The 18,524-nt window shown below is 40.1% G+C and overlaps 1 protein-coding gene across 1 annotated transcript in view; it reads left to right on the top strand.

Moving 5' to 3' along the window:
• The window catches only part of Dhc1 (Dynein heavy chain 1), a 443,578-nt gene that overhangs the window by 27,412 nt on the left and 397,642 nt on the right, over positions 1 to 18,524 (top strand). Inside the window, exons 9-14 of the mRNA XM_068227758.1 lie at positions 1,833 to 2,056; positions 4,703 to 5,032; positions 10,007 to 10,410; positions 12,313 to 12,457; positions 12,563 to 12,692; positions 16,025 to 16,282. Coding sequence (XP_068083859.1) covers positions 1,833 to 2,056; positions 4,703 to 5,032; positions 10,007 to 10,410; positions 12,313 to 12,457; positions 12,563 to 12,692; positions 16,025 to 16,282 — 1,491 coding nt within the window. The remainder of the gene's footprint in view (positions 1 to 1,832; positions 2,057 to 4,702; positions 5,033 to 10,006; positions 10,411 to 12,312; positions 12,458 to 12,562; positions 12,693 to 16,024; positions 16,283 to 18,524) is intronic.

The raw sequence follows: 18,524 nt of genomic DNA, 5'->3' as shown, positions 1-18,524 counted from the left end.
AAAAACGTTTCCATTCTGTCCTAGAAGGTAACGGCGTCTCTCAGGGGAGGGAGATGTGATACGGTGAAGATGTGCGGAGAAGTCCTGGAAATGTCCTGCTTTTTGCCCTAGTGCAGGAAAATGGAAAACTACGGAAAACCATTCTCAGGACAGCCAACGGTGGAGACCAGCCCCTCACCGTCTCCGGAATACTGAGGCGTAGAGCCACGGTAGAGCCGTGGCCACCCCTCCTCTGCTCGGCTGGCCGGTCGGAGTGCAGAGATGTCGGACCATGGACCAACCATGGCCACTTGTGGGCCGAGACCCACTCTGCATCCGCTGACACTGCCCACTAATGCATTTGTGTAACTATACTGTATCCTATGGCAAGCTTGCTTGAGGGTCAATTTTTGTAATAAATAGTTTATATCAGCGATTTTCGACCAGTGGTACGCACCGAGATGAATGGACAAAATTTTAAAACCCGGATAAAATCACAAAATATGCAAGAAAGCTTTCTCCAGGATAAATAATCGTAACTTGGCCTCTAATAGCTAATGAGAAATTATCCATAAGTCACCTATTGGCGAATAACTAAAATGCAATGAAAATCCTATTTTTGAAATATCGTCTTCCTGATTTCGGATTGAAGCGCGTTATTATTACCGTATGCCGAGATTTCCGGTTGGGTAATCAAGTTATTTGTGCCAATTTTGACAACTTATATGTGTGAGCAAGAACTTTCAAGATTAGGATCACTTCTTCGTTACAGAATACCGCTGATCGCGACTGGATTTTCACTTCCCTAAAACCAGACTGGTTTTTATCCAACTCATTCTCCACAAAATAATAATAATAATAATAATAATAATAATAATAATAATAATAATAATAATAATATCGCATGGACTCAGTTAATAGGAGCATACATTTTGATTTGACTCCATTTAGGTTGTCTGAGTGGCAATTTACTCAGGTAGATGGCAGATATTATTATTATTATTATTATTATTATTATTATTATTATTATTATTATTATTATTATTATTATTATTATTATTATATCCGTCTTTGTGGTGTAGTGGTTAGTGTAGGGGAGGCCCGGGTTCGAATTCCGCTCTACCACGAAATTGAAAAAGTGGTACGAGAACTGAAATGGGGTCCACTCAGCCTTGGGATGTCAACTGAGTAGAGGGGTGGGGGTTCGATTCCCACCTCAGCCATCCTCGAAGTGGTTTTCCGTGGTTTCCCACTTCTCCAGGCAAATGCCTGGATGGTACCTAACTTAAGGCCTCGGCCGCTTCCTTTCCTCTTCCTTGTCTATCCCTTTCGATCTTCCCATTCCCCCGCCCCTGTTCAGCATAGCAGGTGAGGCCGCTGGGACGAGGTACTGGTCCTCCTCCTCCTCAGTTTTATCTCCCCAACTCAAAGTCATATGCTCCAGGACACTGCTCTTGAGGCAGCAGAGGTGGGATCCCTCGCTGAGTCCGAGGGTATAAACCAACTCTTGGGGGTAAACGGATTAAGAAAGAATTATTATTATTATTATTATTATTATTATTATTATTATTATTATTATTATTATTATTATTATTATTATTATTATTATTATTATTATTATTATTATTATTATTATCTGTTTAATATTCATCCCGAGTGTAATGCAGGCTCGTGTTAAAAATCGATCAGATGTAAATTGAATGAAAATCTGACACTTGACGGTGTCATGGGATGCAATCCCTTTAAGTACAATCGAATAGTTTGTATGAGGGTAAATATTATCTTATGCAATTTACACAATATAAAATATACAATTCTGTTAAATTTTATAATACATATCTCAATGTTTACAGCTTTGGAGGAAGCTATTCGCACTTTCGAAGAATCGAAGACAGCCGTGACAAGTAAGACATACGACTATCTAGACCAACGTAACGCAGAATTTGATCAGGATCTTAACGAATTCATAGCAAAGTCAGATGAGCTCAAGGGAAGTATAGCAGCTCTTATAGAGAAGAACTTCGCAAGCGTTTGGGAGACACCGCAAGGTATTCGCTTCCTCACTCGCTTCGAAACGGTGAGTAAAACGTAATCTTCCTTATGCGATCAGTAGGGCCCAAGTTCTTACGTAATTACATATCCCCTTCCTTCACGTGTAGAAAAGTAAAAATGTCGGCGAATGTAAATGCATGTAAATGCAGTAAATGCATGGTTATACCTGTGTTTCACTTTACATATTCTTAGTAATATTACATACAGGGTGTCTCATGTAAACCCAGACCGAATGCACGGTGTTTGTACTCTGCGCTACGGCAGCTGTACTGTAGTATAGGAGGCGCGCGCATAGTTTTTGACCTTGCAAGCAGCCTGCACGTTTTAGACCTCGTAAGAATCAGTCGCCAGTCTGAATCACAGCTGTTAACATGCTGAGACAGTTATCACTGCAATACCACATTTTCGTATGTAAAAGTTCTGGTTTCATCTTAATGGTCATGTGAACAGTCATAACTCTCGCTATTGGTGTTCAGAAAATCCTAATGGTGTTTATGAAGCCCCTCATTATGGTATGAAGATTGGTGTTTGGTGTGCTGTTAGTGCAAGACGAATGATTGGGCCTATTTTTTTCTAAACGACAGTAAATGCAGAGAGGTACCAAAATGACATTTTGACACCGTGCTTCCATCAGTTAACGGAAGAAGAAAAATCGTGTGGGTGGTTTCAACAAGATTCAGCTCCTGCTCATACAGCAGAAGATTCCCTTCTTACAATCTCGGAAGTATTTGCAGACAGAGTGATCAGTTACGGTCTATTTCTCTCTCTTTATCCAGATCTAACAGTGTGTGATTTTTACTTATGGTATAAACTGAAAGAAAAAGTGTATCGAACAAATCCTCGAACATTGGATGAACTGAAAGAAATCACTACGAATGAATTCAGAAACATTGCAGTGGCAGAACTCACTCGCGTCAGCCAGAATGTGGTTACTAGATACAATGCCCATAATAACCCAGAAAGGACGAGACTTCCAGCATCTTTTATAAGGTAAGATTTCATATAAGATTTTATACACGTCTAAAGCAGGGCGACCACGCGCGACATAAGTTCGGTTGAGGCAGCTGCCGCAGCGCAGAGTACAGACACCGTGCGTTCGGTCAGAATTTATATGAGAGACGCTATATTTTTACATATTACGTGAATAAGTAACATGTTTGTACATATCTAGGTAATTATTTAAAAAATTAAAAATTTTGTCAGCTCGTTTAATTTTCAGACTATAGTAAAATAATTGGCGAGTTTCATCGGACTTCCTGCGATATTGAACGGTCCTTCTCAGCCTACAAGAGAATTTTATCCGATAAGCATCAAAACATCACAATGGAAAACACGGAGAAGTATTTGTGACACATTGTGCATCACAACAAAAAAGAAAATTACCGTACTATACATGTTACTAAATAGGGGTTTAAAGATAGGTTCTATGTTAACATGAGTTGCCTAATTCTGAACCACCATCTTAATCCACACCTCCAGGTGTTGTTTGAATTGTATATCATATTATATTTTAAAATTTTAATTATAATTTTAATGTTAATTACTGTTATGTGCGTATACTGAGTCCTTTGGGGCTACCTCCATTGAGAGGCACTTTTATACACAAAAAAGCCACAACAATACATTATGTAATATATTCCGCGATTTACACTGCATAATATTATTTTTAAATATGTGAAGCATTTTTATTATGCCGTGAAATCGATTATTTAAAAATGTCAAAACTTAGAAAACAGTAAATTATATAAATTATCTAGAGCAATAATGATGACTTTATATTAAAAATAAGGCTCCTAGATGGAAACCATACTTTAATTTCATCGATTGCAAATATTAAAAATATTTAAGCTCTTTAGGCTTTTTTCAATCGTGAAATTACCAGGAGGAGGTATCTGAAATAATCTCTGTCTTATAACCATAAATCCTTGGCAGACTGATGTGTAATAGCAACTTCTAGATCAGTGAGGAAAGCAACGGGAAACTACCTCACTCCTCATTTCCCTAGTATGCCTCTTCGGTGACACCTAGGCTATTTAGGACAGCTGTTGGTGGAGCTGTAGAGGATCAATCCAGCCTTCTGGCTGAATATCCAACATACACAATAACCAGAAATCATAATGAAAGGAATATACGTTATTTTTGTAAACTTGGCGCGTTAATACTATTACATATTTCGTGAATATTACATATTTAATTACACATATCACTTAAATGTACTACATTTTAAGAGCCGGGCTGAGTGGCTCCGGCGGTTAAGGCGCTGGCCTTCTAACCCCAACTTGGCAGGTTCGATTCTGGCTCAGTCCGGTGGTATTTGAAGGTGTTCAAATACGACAGCCTCGTGTCGGTAGATTTACTGGCACGTAAAAGAACTCCTGCGGGTCTAAATTCCGGCACCTTGGCGTCTCCGAAGACCGTAAAAGTAGTTAGTGGGACGTAAAACAAATAACATTATTATTATTATTACATTTTAATCACATATTTTGCAGTTTTATATTACACCTAGTGTTCAGTCTCAGTTTAAAATCATACGAGTATTTGAATAATAAGTGACTATGCTTCGTTCATAATTACTGGATGTATTATGTTTCATCATGTTTACGTATACAGTATGTTTAATAATAATAATAATAATAATAATAATAATAATAATAACGTTCTGTTTCCGAAGGTGAGCCAAAAGATACCCCTGACTCACATGGACGATAAATACGGCCGAGTGCTTCAGTATTGTGAGCGCGAGGTGGAGCGTATCAGCAAGCAATTCCGTAAGCAGAAGGAGGACCCTCCACTACCAAGGAACTTCCCTCCCCTGGCAGGTCGCATCACCTGGGTACGATCTCTGAGGATCCATCTGGCGGAACTGGTGAACGAGGCTGCAGCTCACCCTATTCTGAGTACTCTCCCCGCCACGGCCGAACTGGTCCGCAAGCACACCGTGGTGTACACCACGCTCCAAATATACGAAGATGAGATGAAGGACGCCTGGTTGAATCTTGATGTGAGTACTTTTAATAATAATAAATTTATTGCAACCAAATGATCATAATATATACAATTAAATACACTCAGATATACATCAATAATAATATACAATCAATGCGTGCAAAACATCATCAGTTATTGACACAATTGTGTCAAGCTCCCTTTTCTACGGACATATTCGATGGCATGGTATATATGACATCGTTGGTCGCAGAAGACACATACGCAGCCTGGTCCCGGCTTGTGAAATCCCATGGACTGAACATTGGCCATAAAATAACCCGGGTCGGTTTATAAAAAAACTTGTTTGGTTTAATCGGCCCGTTATGGTGGAACCCGTGTGCGGCAAACCTGGTCACTGTATGCCTCAGATCATATCCACCGCGTGTCCAATCCCTGTTTATCATCGCATCAGTTGAGTAAAACTCATCCCATATCATAGCCCTCTTTGACCGCAGTTCTTGTAGCAAATCCCTATAACTTCTTGTCACTGAAAGTAGCAGTCTAAATCTTATGTCTTCAGTGAAGTACGTCTCCTTTGCAAGATCGTATACTAATCTTGATGATGTATATATTTAGAAACACATAGAACTCTCTTCATGAATCTAGCCTTCAGACTTTCCAGCTCTTGTAGTTGTCTTTTCGAGAGATGTTTCCATATTAGCTCTAGACCATATATGGCCGTTTTATACATTAGTCATTAGTTCACAGTACCAAAAAGTTTAAACTCTAGAATATTTATAATGGTACATAGAAGAGCTTTGTCAGACGAATTGAGAAAATTACGATCGGAACGAATGAAAAAGAAGCCTATTGAGTAGATCACAAGAACCAAACAGTATAACCTTCAAAGAAAAAGTGAACGTGGAACGACTCGAGTGGCCCAATGTGACCAATAATAGTAATAAACAAACTGCAATATCCAAGTTTGCAAAACCATCAGTTCATCTTTCTTTTTTGGATTTGCGTCGAGCCGGCTCAGAATGGACAGGGGGAGGACTGGGAAGTAATCAACCGTGACCTTGGTTAAGTGCAGCACAGCTTCAGGTTTTCCGACAGTATGATTGTAACCCACCATCTCCCGAATGCTAGCTCACAGCTACACAACCCTCACCGACCAACCCGTTCGGTCACAGGTTCATCTAATGTTCACCCTGTGAAATATTATATTTTTATTAAGTTTATAAGCAATTGCTACTGAGCTACCATCTTCCGCAAATAATTGAGCAACGATAGGACAGTAGACACCCATTACGCCAGAAAACATTGCTGGCGGCAGGATAACCCGTTCCATCCCTCATATCCGTTTTGATGCGAGGTCGCTAGTGATTTTCCGGCTAAGGTGTGGATAGGAGGTAGGGAGACAATGAATTAACTTGGTATATGGTGTGAGTATTGCACGTCATGTGACGTGTACCGTACATGTTAGGAATGGGAGCCAATAGGATTGGTGCAAGGAGGGAAGCTGAGGTAAGAAAGTGTGGTGCTCACTTGATGAGCCCTTAAGAGTTCTATAACATGCGCTGAACCAGAATTCCTGCGGACGGCAAAGCCAGAAAAGGTCAAAGGAAATCAGGGAAATTGACTTATCAGCGAACGAGAGGGGAGACTTTGAAAACAGACCATACAGTAAGTCGGGGAAATCAACAAAAACTATTCGAAAGTTAGGTGAAAATAACGATACCAAAACTTTTTTCTGCTTTGAGAATGAACAACTTCTCCGCGGCGGTGTGCTCATTGTTCACCGGACTTAGCAAAACTGAAGAGGAGACGTTGCCAACATGTCCCTACTGATCTCACCCATTTTCAGTATTCGTGCAGACCAGTTCAATTCACAAGGTACAACTCTCAACAAATTCCGAGAAAACAGAATTGAAATATTTCGAGTGTGCTTCATATGACTAGCGTACGACATACTCTTACGATCAAGTTCTCCGCATCACAAGCTCGTGATTCACAGATCGAATCTCACTTCCGGAGTGTTTTCGTGAGTTTGATTTTAATGTTCAGTTTGTACGTTATTAGCATTGCAAGCACATTAGAGATATATGGACAGTATTAACAATATTGATTGATTGACTGATGTGTGTATTGTCGTCTCCTTCTCTGTGGGAAATAGAACGTTATATATTGACAACACGAGTACAGTACATTGTTATTGTTAAATATTGACTTCTTTCAAGATTACGTAGATGAAGCTGACTGGTGATTACGAGTTTGGTATCACAGTGGAATACCCAGCATTTGAGACGGGCATTTTTGTTTTGGGAGGGGCAAAGGTTTGCATCCTCGATGATGTTGTGAGATGGACAGTAGGCAATGATATGATGATAAACGGGATTAAAAGTCAGGTTGTGAGTTCACAAATAGGAAAAAGTCCTCTCAGTTTTAATTACTGCATTGATGAGGTTTGGGGATCACTGTAAGTGGCTAGGCGACGTGAATTATCGTCTTCCGAACGGAGCATGATAGTGAGGGCCAGGTGAATAGAACATTTCATTGTCGAAGTTGTGCGTACATTTAACATTCCTCGGTGTGTGTCGTGATTACCTCATGGAAGTCATGACCGCCCACAGTGAACAGCGCAGTGGCCGACCACGGATGCTTAATGATCGTGACATGGGCTGGATCAGTTGATCCACCTGAACAGGTCGTTGACCAGTGACTGCTACGTTGAATTGCTTGGTGACCACTTCCAGTCCTTCATGAACTTCACTTACTCCTACAACGATGAGAAAGTTTAGCAGGAGAATGCTCCGTGCCATCGGGTCCAAGTTGTCCAGAATTTGTCCGAAGAACTTTCTGGAGAGTTTCAACGACTACTGTAGCCACCTCGTTCACCTGTTATGAACCCTGCCGAGCATTTGTGGGAGATGGTGGTGAGGTCCATTCACACCCAGGATCGTGCACCTGCATATAGCAGGAAGCTGTGGGTAGCCATCCAAACGGCAAGGGTCAGAATCTCTCCAGAAGTGTTTCTTCCACGTTTGAAATCGACACTAGGACGAGTTGCTGCACTACACCCAGCTAGAGGAGGGCCTACATGATACTAGACCTCCGTCCCATTACTTTTGGCATATCAGTGTAGTACGGTATACATTGTTGTTGACCAAAATGGTTCAGATCATAAAAACAAGAGAAGCAGCAATTTATACGGGATCCAGCATACCAAACAAAGACCGCGTTTTCGTACCCACAAGAAGTTTTCAAATCGTACCTGGCAAAGCACACTTGGGTCCAATTTCATAAATGATTCTCTGCCATAACAAGGTCCAGCCATTACACGGATATACCGATTTTGATGTGTCATTGTCACCCTCGGTTAACCTTCTGTCAGACAAATCATTGGTCTCATGGTACATTTTCCACACTTTTGACACTGCGTTTTGGGTAAACCCTACGATACACAATATTTCTGCTTGTGTATGTCAACCCTGAAGTAATGTCACAATTCTGGCTCGGACAAGCTGGGAAAGACAATTTGCTAAAGCTCGAACGGCATGCATACACTACTACCACTGTTGACCTCCAATGGCATACTTCACCCCATGCATAATACAGACCGTAGACAGCGACATCTGCTGTACTGGAAACAAGCAATTGAATTACTTGTGTGTACACAGTGCTCTCTACCACTTACAACAGGACTACACCGGCTCCATGGCTAAATGGTTAGCCTGTTGGCCTTTGTTCCAAACACTCCCGGGTTCGATTCCCAGTCGGGTCGGAGATTTTAACCTTTAATGGTTAATTCCCTTGGCTCGGGGACTGGGTGTTTATGCTGTCCCCAACATCCCTGCAACTCACACACCACACATAACACTATCCTCCCCCACAATAACACACAATTACCTACACATGGCAGATGCCTCCCAGCCTCATCGGAGGATCTGCCATACAAGGGCTACACCAGGCTAGAAATACCCACACGAAATTATTAACAGAACTACACACACTTTATAACATAGCGTGCCTGATCACACAATATTCTAAATTTTCTGAGGTATATGTATCAGCCCGTTAAACCCACTGAAATGTTCACTCACTGTGCACTCACCTCTGCTACAGCTATATTTTCTAAACCAAATATGAGACTGATGAAAGTGACAAGCTTTTCCTTGCTTGAGCGGGCAGATGGCCTACATGTTAGGCCCTTTAAAAACAACCATCATCATCATCATCATCATCTTGCTTGAATGTATCGAAATCATAGACATAATTACCATGCTATCCCAGTAGGTAGCTTGTAATGAGATAAATTAATTATGATAAATAAATGAATTGGTGCAATGGTTTAGGCAAACGGTTCCAAATTTGGGTATACCACGTCTGAATCCCCGACAATCCGTGTTATTTTTAATAGGACCAACACGTATCGAGTGGAAAATCATCACATTAAGTCCAAAGCTTCGCCAACCCCGTATAAACACCGGCTGGTAACGATGAAATAATAATGTCAAAGTAATATCGGTAATGTCGTCTGCCTCTGTGGTGTAGTGGTTAGTGTGATTAGCTGCCACCCCCGAAGGCCCGGATTCGATTCCTGGCTCTGCCACGGAACTTGAAAAGTGATATTTCCGCCTCAGCCATCCTCGAAGTGGATTTCTGGGGTTTCCCTATTCTTCTCGAGGCAAATTCCGGGATGGTACCTAACTTAAGACCACGGTCGCTTCTTTCCTGTTCTTGCCTATCCCTTCCAACCTTCCCATTCCCCCACAATGCCCCTGTTCAGCATAGCAGGTGAGGCCGCCTGGGCGAGATACTGGTCCTCCTCCCAGTTTTACACCCGACCAAATGTCTTACGCTCCAGAACACTGCTATTGAGGTGGTAGAAGTGGGATCCCTCACTGAGTCCGAGGGAAAAACCAATCCTGGAGGGTAAACTGATGAAATAATAATAATGTATCTGTGCCCTCTCCTTTGCTTGTATAGTTTTGCACTTTGTCCTTATAGTGCCTTGTGTTAAATAATAATATAATCCGTGCGTCAGGCCTGGAGTGTGGAGGAGTCTCTCTCCCGCCCGCTGCTGATCCTCACCGACGACTCAGGGCGCTTGGCAGTCAACTTGGACCACCGCGTACGCCTTCTGCTGCGTGAGGCAGACTGCTTGGCCAAGCTGGGCCTGCCAATGCCTGTGGTGATGCAGACGTTACAGGCACGACGGGAGTATTTCACCACGTTGACCGACTCCTTGCAGCTCCTGCTCTCCAACTTCCTGACCGCAGTCCGCCGAGTGAAGCTTGAAGTCAGGCCTCTGTTCCTCCCACAACTGTTCCGGCTCACCAACATGCTGGCTCCCGGACTACGCTCGCTCTGTTGGACTGACCGCTCCTGGAGCACCTTCTGCACGAAGTGTATGGATGCCATACAACATTTCGACGTACTCGTTACCAGGTATGATCTGTATCAAGGTTTTTAGCCCTCTACAGCATTTTGAAGGGACCCCCGCAATTTACAAAACAGTATTTCCGAAAACCAAGCGTCTTGTTATGAACAAAACCTGTAATTTCAGACCTACAGGACGATGTATTTATTTATTTATTTATTTATTTATTTATTTATTTATTTATTTATTTATTTATTGTATAGCTAAATCACTAAACATTACAATTATCTCAAATTACAAACTAATGTAGTCTATTGATTCCTCCGCCATAAGCAGGAACTTTGTTGGATCACCGCGGATAGCTCTCAGAAGACATTCTTGAACTACATGGTGAACAGTCTGCTTTACGGCACCGAGGTTAGCGATAATCATACAAAAATTATTGTGTATTCTATTCCTAAACGTGATGGTATTGTTAATAGGAAGTCCTGCAATTTTGCATCTTCCGATGCCCTTCCCTTTCTTTAGCTGACACACAAATTCCTCCAGCGATCGGAACGCTTCCATTTCCCATAATACCGTGTTATCATCAATCACGAATGATCCGCATTTAGGGCAATCACCCAGGTGGAAGATTCCCTGTCTCTTGTTTACATAGTCTTTTCTTAAATAACTGCAAAAATTTGGAAATTTATTGAACATCTCCCTTGGTGAATTATTCCAGTCCCCAACTCCTCTTCCTATAAACGAATATTTGCTCCAATTTGTTCTCTTGAATTCCACCGTTATTTTCATATTGTGATCTTTCCTACTTTCAAAAACACCTCTCAAACTTATTCACCCACTAATGTCATTCTACGCCATGACAAATCGGAATATACCACTTAGTCGGGCAGCTCGTCTCCTTTATCCCAAGTCTTCATATCCCAAACTTTGCAACATTTTATTAAACGCTACTCTTTTGTCAGAAATCACCCAGAACAAATCGAGCTGTTTTTCTTTGGATTTTTTCCAGTTCTCGAATCAAGTATTCCTGGTGAGGGTCCTGTACACTGGAACCATACTCTAGTTGAGGTGTTACCAGAGACTTGTATATCCTCTCCTTTACATCCTTACTACAACCCCTAAATACCCTCACAGCAATATGAAGAGATCTGTACCCTTTATTTACAATACCGTTTATGTGATTATCCCAATGAAGATCTTTCCTTATACTAACACCTAGGTACTTACAGTGATCCCCATAAGGAACTTTCACCCCATCAATGGAGAAATTAAAACTGACAGGATTTTTCCTTTTAGTGAAACAACCGGAATTTTAACCCCTTTTATCATAATACCATTACCTGCTGTCCATCTCACAACAATGAACATTGTCAAGGTGTTTTTGCAGTGGCTCACAATCTTGTAACTTATTTCTTATTCTATACAGTATGACATCATCCGCAAAAAGCCTTGTCTCCGATTCCAGTTCTTTATTCTTATCATTTTTTTCGGTACGTTTCGGCCTACTGGGGACCACGGGGCTCGTCTTAATTCTTAGCTAAGGTCTTCTGCTTTTTCTTGGCCCAGTACGCTTTCATTTTCTGGTTGTGTACCTGCTCCTTTCCATCCGTCCACTGAGGTCTGGTGGTCCCTGTAACCTTTTTGCTTGTGAGGGACAGTGAGAAGACTTTCTGTACGATGGCCTGTTGGTACTGAGATCGGTTCTCTGTGGTCTCTAATGGGATCTGCAGTCTCCCTAAGTCTGACTTTACTGAGGTGATCCACTTGGTCTTGGAAGCCTTTCCTTTGCTTGTCTCTACCTTGAGGAATTCCCCTCTTCTTGATCACAGGATCACTCACTCTAATACTCTGAGGTATACTTTCCAGAAGTATAGCCACCCATAATTGGTAGGGGGAGCTGATAATCTCATTGCCTTTCCTTACAAAACAAAAATTACTAAGCTACATGTATCTGTGTACCGCAGGGTGCACGATGTCTACTCTAACCGGATTCTGCAAGTACTGGAGAGCATGCAGAAGGTAGCGTTGCAGACTCTACCAGTTCAAAACCCGTGGACTGTGGAGGAGTTCCTCGAAGTCACTGAGGATACGTGCCGGCATGCGGCTGTGGTAAGATCTTCATTCTCTCAACTTCTTTCTAGGCAGACGATGATATGCTTGTGCTTTCCTTATACTTTCCTTATAATGCCTCCAAGGCTAATATTATCCCTGCAGGAACTGAACCGAAAGAGTCTGATGGTTGAGGAAGCGGTAGAGGAAGTGTTGGAGCTCGTACGAAACGCAGCGGAGGCTTTCAAGGCGACGGCAGGAGATCAAGCCGATGACTTCAACTTCCTGGATGATGGTATTCTTCTCCTTTGGCTTTTGGGCTCAGCACTGTGTGTGTGGAGGAGCGGGGTGGATTTGGCCTCGTTTTACGTCCGGATGTCCTTCCTTATACTAACCCTACGAGCACGGATGTATTCACTACTGCGTATTTCTGTGGTGATTCGAAGTGTGGGGTGTTGTAAGAAGACACCCAGTCCCCAAGCTAGAGGAACTAGGCGCAGTTAAAATCCCCCGGGCCGGCAGGGAATCGAACCCAGGATTCTCTTGACCGAAGGCCATTACGCAAATCATTCATTCAACGAACTGGACTTCCGGATGATGGTAATGAGATCATAAAAATCCCTAACGTAAAGAGAATTTGCAGTGACATATATTTCAACACAACCTCTGTTGAAATTTAAGCTACAATTTGAAGTTGTCTGATTGCTAGTATGAAAGCCTGCTTCGAGAGTCGAAATTGCTATTTGAAAAGTACAGTCCAACCTACGTATCGATTTTCCTGTACATAATTCATATAAGGAGATATTTCGTACTAAAGTTTGTGTAATTTTTACATTCTAAAATTTTGGACTTAAAAATCCCTACTACTTGAAAAAATTCTGCAATAAAAAATTCCATATGCGGGTTTTTTAACATAGCTGTGATACATATACCATACAAATTTTGTTACATTCGGCAGAATATTATGGGAGAAAATGGGATTTAAATGTAAAATTACAACTGGCAAACAAAACATTATTACAGTGATAAATTGTTTGAATCCGTGGTTTCCCATTTTCACACCAGGCAAATGCTGGGGCTGTACCCTAATTAAGGCCACGGCCGCTTCCTTCCAACTCCTAGGCATTTCCTATCCCATAGTCGCCACAAGACCTATCTGTGTCGGTGCGACGTAAAGCCCCTAGCCAAAAAAAAAAATGTTTGAATTCAGCGGAATAACTTCGTGACAAGAAAAGCTGAATTTTAGTTCGAGTTATCGAAATTTCGAGATATAGAGAATTTCCACCTTTGAGGATTGCGCGTAATCGAATCACGTATAACTACGGCTTGATACTGTCATAAGTGGTATTTAACCAAATAAAACAAACTCGAAGTATTTTGTAATTTTAATTACAACACTTATTATATCAAGTCGTTGGAAACAGACCACATACAGTAGAGGAACATCTTCTTTTTTGTTTGTTTGTTTGTTTGTTTGTTTGTTTGTTTGTTTGTTTGTTTGTTTGTTTGTTTGTTTGTTAAGAAGAGTGTCGATTCAGTTAAATGTAACTTAAAAGCTTTTCAGTCTGTCAAACACACAAGTTAAATATAAATACTACACTATAACATACCTGTAAAAGAACACATTATTAAACAAGGAATACAAATACACACTCTTAAACAAAGAATGACATGTTTCATTTTATTCTTGAAAGAACATCATCAGATTCTATCAGTCACACTCAAATATTTAGAATATTTATTTCTGTTTAATACTCAGGAACTTGAAATCGGGAAGCATAGTTAGACTAAGCTCGGGGTCTCGTGGTCACTACCCGCTATAGGTGGGGGCAGTACAATAGATCCACGGTAACCCCTGCTTTTCGTAAGAGGTGACTAAGAGGGTCATCAGGGGCTCTTAACTTGGGAGCGTGGGTTGGCGACCATGGGATTCTTAGCGGAATCCTGGCATTGATTTCACTTACTTGTGCTAAACTCCTCACATCTCTCGTATCGGACCTCCCTTGGTCAACTTTTGTTTTTTTTTCAACCCCGACGGTATCAGAGCATTCGAGGCCTAGGGAGTCTTCCATTTCCATGCCCTTCGTGGTCCTTGTCTTTCTTTGACCGATACCGTAATTTTTCGGAATGTCGGACTCCTTCCGTCTGATTAGTGTTAATAGAGGGTGATTGTCCAGTTATATTTCCTCTTAAAACAATAATCACACCACCACTGAACTAATAAACTTGTTACAATCCATATCAGAAAATACGAATATTTCATCATAAATACAGTATCTTACCAAATGAAGATCCAAGCTTGGTGACGAAATTTCATCCATAATTTTCAGCAATTTAACTATGGATTTAAATCTCGATTGTAGTAGTATAAAGAAAAAGGTTGTAGTTTCCTTCCTAGTATGTATATTTCAAATATTCTTAAATTATTTCGTGTTGTAACCTTTTAAATTATTTTAAAGCGACACTCCGGAGATAAAAAGATATTTTTACCTACTGCATGGATTTTAACGAAGCTTTGTGGGAATTTCACTTACATAAAAGTAGAGATATCACGAGCATTCCTTTCATATACAATTAATAATTTTCCAAAATAATTTTTAAATTTTTAATTCCACTTTTTCATGAAATGTAATTAACATGTTAATGTAAATTCGTAATTAGGTAGATAATACTTCTTTTAAAAGTACTACGTATCGATTTTTCTGTACATAATTTATATAAGGAGATATATCGTACCGTACTAAAGTTTGTGTAATTTTTACGTTCTAAAATTTTGGACTTAAAAATCCCTATTACTTGAAAAATTCTGCAATCAAAAATTCCATACGCAGGTTTTTTTAAAATCATAACTCTGATACATATACCATACAAATTTTGTTACATTCGGCAGAATATTATGGGAGAAAATTGGATTTAATTGTAAAATTACAACTGGCAAACAAAGCATTATTACAGTGATAAATTGTCTGAATTCAGCAGAATAACTTCGTGACAAGAAAAAAAGGAAATCAGTCCTTTCAATTTCAGTCATAAAAGAAATTTCCAATAACCAAACTATCGATGTTTATCTCCGGAGTGTCGCGTTAACGTGTGGGAAAAAATGAATCATGTAGTCAGGGATCTTGATACCAGAAACTTCAGATTGTGAAGCCAGTATTCTTATCCTCGCCTGTACTAATAATGTAGTGAGTGAAAGACTCGTAAGCGAATAAACTCAGAGTTCAGGACTAGCACAAGAATCAGATGACGGGAACAAGTGATGGATTTCATGCCCCTTAATTCTTCATGCACTCTTGCTACTAAAACTTCCATTCATTTTATTCGGTTATGTACTCTCGTTTTCCTTGCCAATTATATTTAGAAATTTCAAGTTTATGAGGAACGTAATCCATCTCTTAATGATTTTTTTTTTAAATTTTCTAGATCAGTTTAGGATACATACGTACATACATACATACATACATACATACATACATACATACATACATACATACATACATACATACATACATACATACGTTATCATTATAGACTGTTATGCCTTTCAGCGTTCAGTCTTCAAGCCTCTGTGAATTCAGTTTAGGATATAATTGCATTTTTCAGAAGCCAGTAGTGACGGAGGAGCAGCAAATAACCGCGATGCCGCTGCCCAGCAGCCTCAACAGCAGCAAGACTGGAGCCTAGTGTGGGAGTGTTTCGATAACCCTCACACTCTTCTCGCCACCGCTGGGGGTGGTATGTCCAAGGCTATGCAGGACCTGGTGCGTAATGCTGTCAATGAGATGAGACGCTACTACAGTCGTAAGGTGATCGACGTTCTCATCAGGATCACCCGTAACACTCTGGACGGTCTGCGTCGACGCTTCCTGCCCGAGACTGAGAGAGGTAGGATACAGTATAATGTATGTCTACACAAGAGAAAACACGCTGTTACTAACAAAACTAACGCATTCATAATAGACATGTAATAGTATAAATCAGTTACTCACAAATACGTAGCTTTCTGTAAAGATGAGAAGAATTCCACTAACTTCTTCTTTTCCTCCTTCTTCATCTTCATCTTCAGCTTTATTATTCGCACACCAAATGGGGTCGCTGGTGGGCTTTTATTTTCCCCATTTATTCCAGTCTGCGACCAGGTTTTCCTGCAAGTCCAACTCTGTCATCTCCTCATTTATTTATTTATTTATTTATTTATTTATTTATTTATTTATTTATTTATTTATTTATTTATTTATTTATTTATTTATTTATGACACATGCCTGTAACAGAGTTGCACTCCAATTTATTACAACAGACATTACAAAATATATTATTATAGGTATCAAATGCAAATTAGAAAAATCACGAAAAACTAACAACAGATTTAAAAAACTCTCTCTCTTTGCGTTTAGGCCATCTGTGGACCACGGTGCTTGTGTTCTAGCTGTGTTTTTGTCTTCGTCTGCCCCTTTTAGCATACTGGATTGTGTTCTTAGTGGCCTCTTGAGCCTTCCTGTTGGCCCAGTATTCCTTCATTTTCTCGCTGAATTCTTTCCTGCGCTCCTCTGACCAATTCCCGGCTCCTTTGTGGCTAGCTGATGTAAGGGATGTTAGGAAAGGTTTAGTTTTGACCATTAAACGGTATGCATTTCTGTCAGTAATGGCGGCTTGATTAATATTAAGCTCTGCAAGATCTTTGTCCACTTGTTTGGTCCAGGGGAATCCAGTAGCTTTCCCTTTGTTAGCAACCTTGAAGATCTTATGGGATAATCTATTAGGATCCATTCTGTATAGGTGTCCATAGAAAGTCAGACGTTTTCTCCTGATGGCATCTATGAGGTTTTCTTGATGCTGGTAGAGCTCATTGTTGGGTTTGTACCATCGCCTTCCATCTGGTAGGATCCTTGGCCCTATTATTATTCTCAGGAATTTCCGTTCTTGCACTTCCAGGGCTCTCAGTGGGGTTCTTTTAGTTAGGGATAGGCATTCTGCTGCATAGAGGACTGATGGTCTGACTACTGCATTATAGTGTCTCAGTTTTAAAAAACTATAATAAAGAAATTTAGAAAAAACGACAATAATCAACAATAGTTTTAAAAATTGTTATACACATATGAGGTTTAGACTCTAGCAATGTTCCAATTAATGGCTACTGATTCTATAAGTGGCAAATAGGTAAATATTTATATGCAGACACGGGCCGGGCATATACTGACAGGTCAGATGCATGATTAATAGTGCAAAAAGAATCCCGAATTTTACGGGCAACTAAAGTCCATTTGGATTATGGACAAAAATATTGTATAATGAATTCCATTTTTCTTTTGTAAAATTATATTTGTGAAGAAGCAGTAGTTTAAGTATATTCACCGAAGATATTCAATAGATACTTTTAAAATCTGTTACGGACATTGATAGATCTATCACATGTTTTTTAATAAGTCATTAAACGCAATACAAATCCTTAAAAATGGCGAAATTTTGTGAATTAACATGTTCAATGAGGGCTACGCGTTTGATTTTTTACGTTGAAATGTGTAATGGCTAATAGATCACCACTACCTATAAAACAATTTATAATTTTGTGTAGAAAAAGTTGTTGATATAATTCACGGCAAGCGTTAAATGAAATGTAACTAAATTATTCTAATAAGTGACTGTATGAAATTCTCAACGTACATTTATGCTGACTGATTATGCTCCTTGTAATAAATAAACCGTAAGAGTCTCAATTTTATTTATATGCAGAATAATTTGTAATTTGGCATCCATGTAACAGATGCATATTCTACTTTAAAGGAGAGAGCAGGTCTCAAGTAAGACCGCAGTTAGAGTATGGCTCCAGTGTATGGGACTCTCACCACGGCTAGTTGACTGGAAACAATTCAAAGGAAAGCAGCACGGTTTGTTCTGGGTGATTTCCGGCAAAGGAACAGTGTTACTAAAATGTTGCAAACTTTAGGCTGGGAAGAGGAGTAAGGAGACGAGATGCTCGACTATGTGGTATGTTTCGAGCTGTCAGTGGTGAGTTGGTGTGGAATGACATAAGTAGAATAATAAATAAGCTTGGGTGGAGGTTTCGAAAGTAGGAAAGGTCATAATATGAAGATAAAGTTGGAATTCAAGAGGACAGATTGGGGCAAA

This window comes from Anabrus simplex, chromosome 5 (assembly GCF_040414725.1).
Source record: "Anabrus simplex isolate iqAnaSimp1 chromosome 5, ASM4041472v1, whole genome shotgun sequence".
Lineage (NCBI taxonomy): Eukaryota > Metazoa > Arthropoda > Insecta > Orthoptera > Tettigoniidae > Anabrus > Anabrus simplex.
This window is presented reverse-complemented; position numbering and strand designations above follow the sequence as displayed.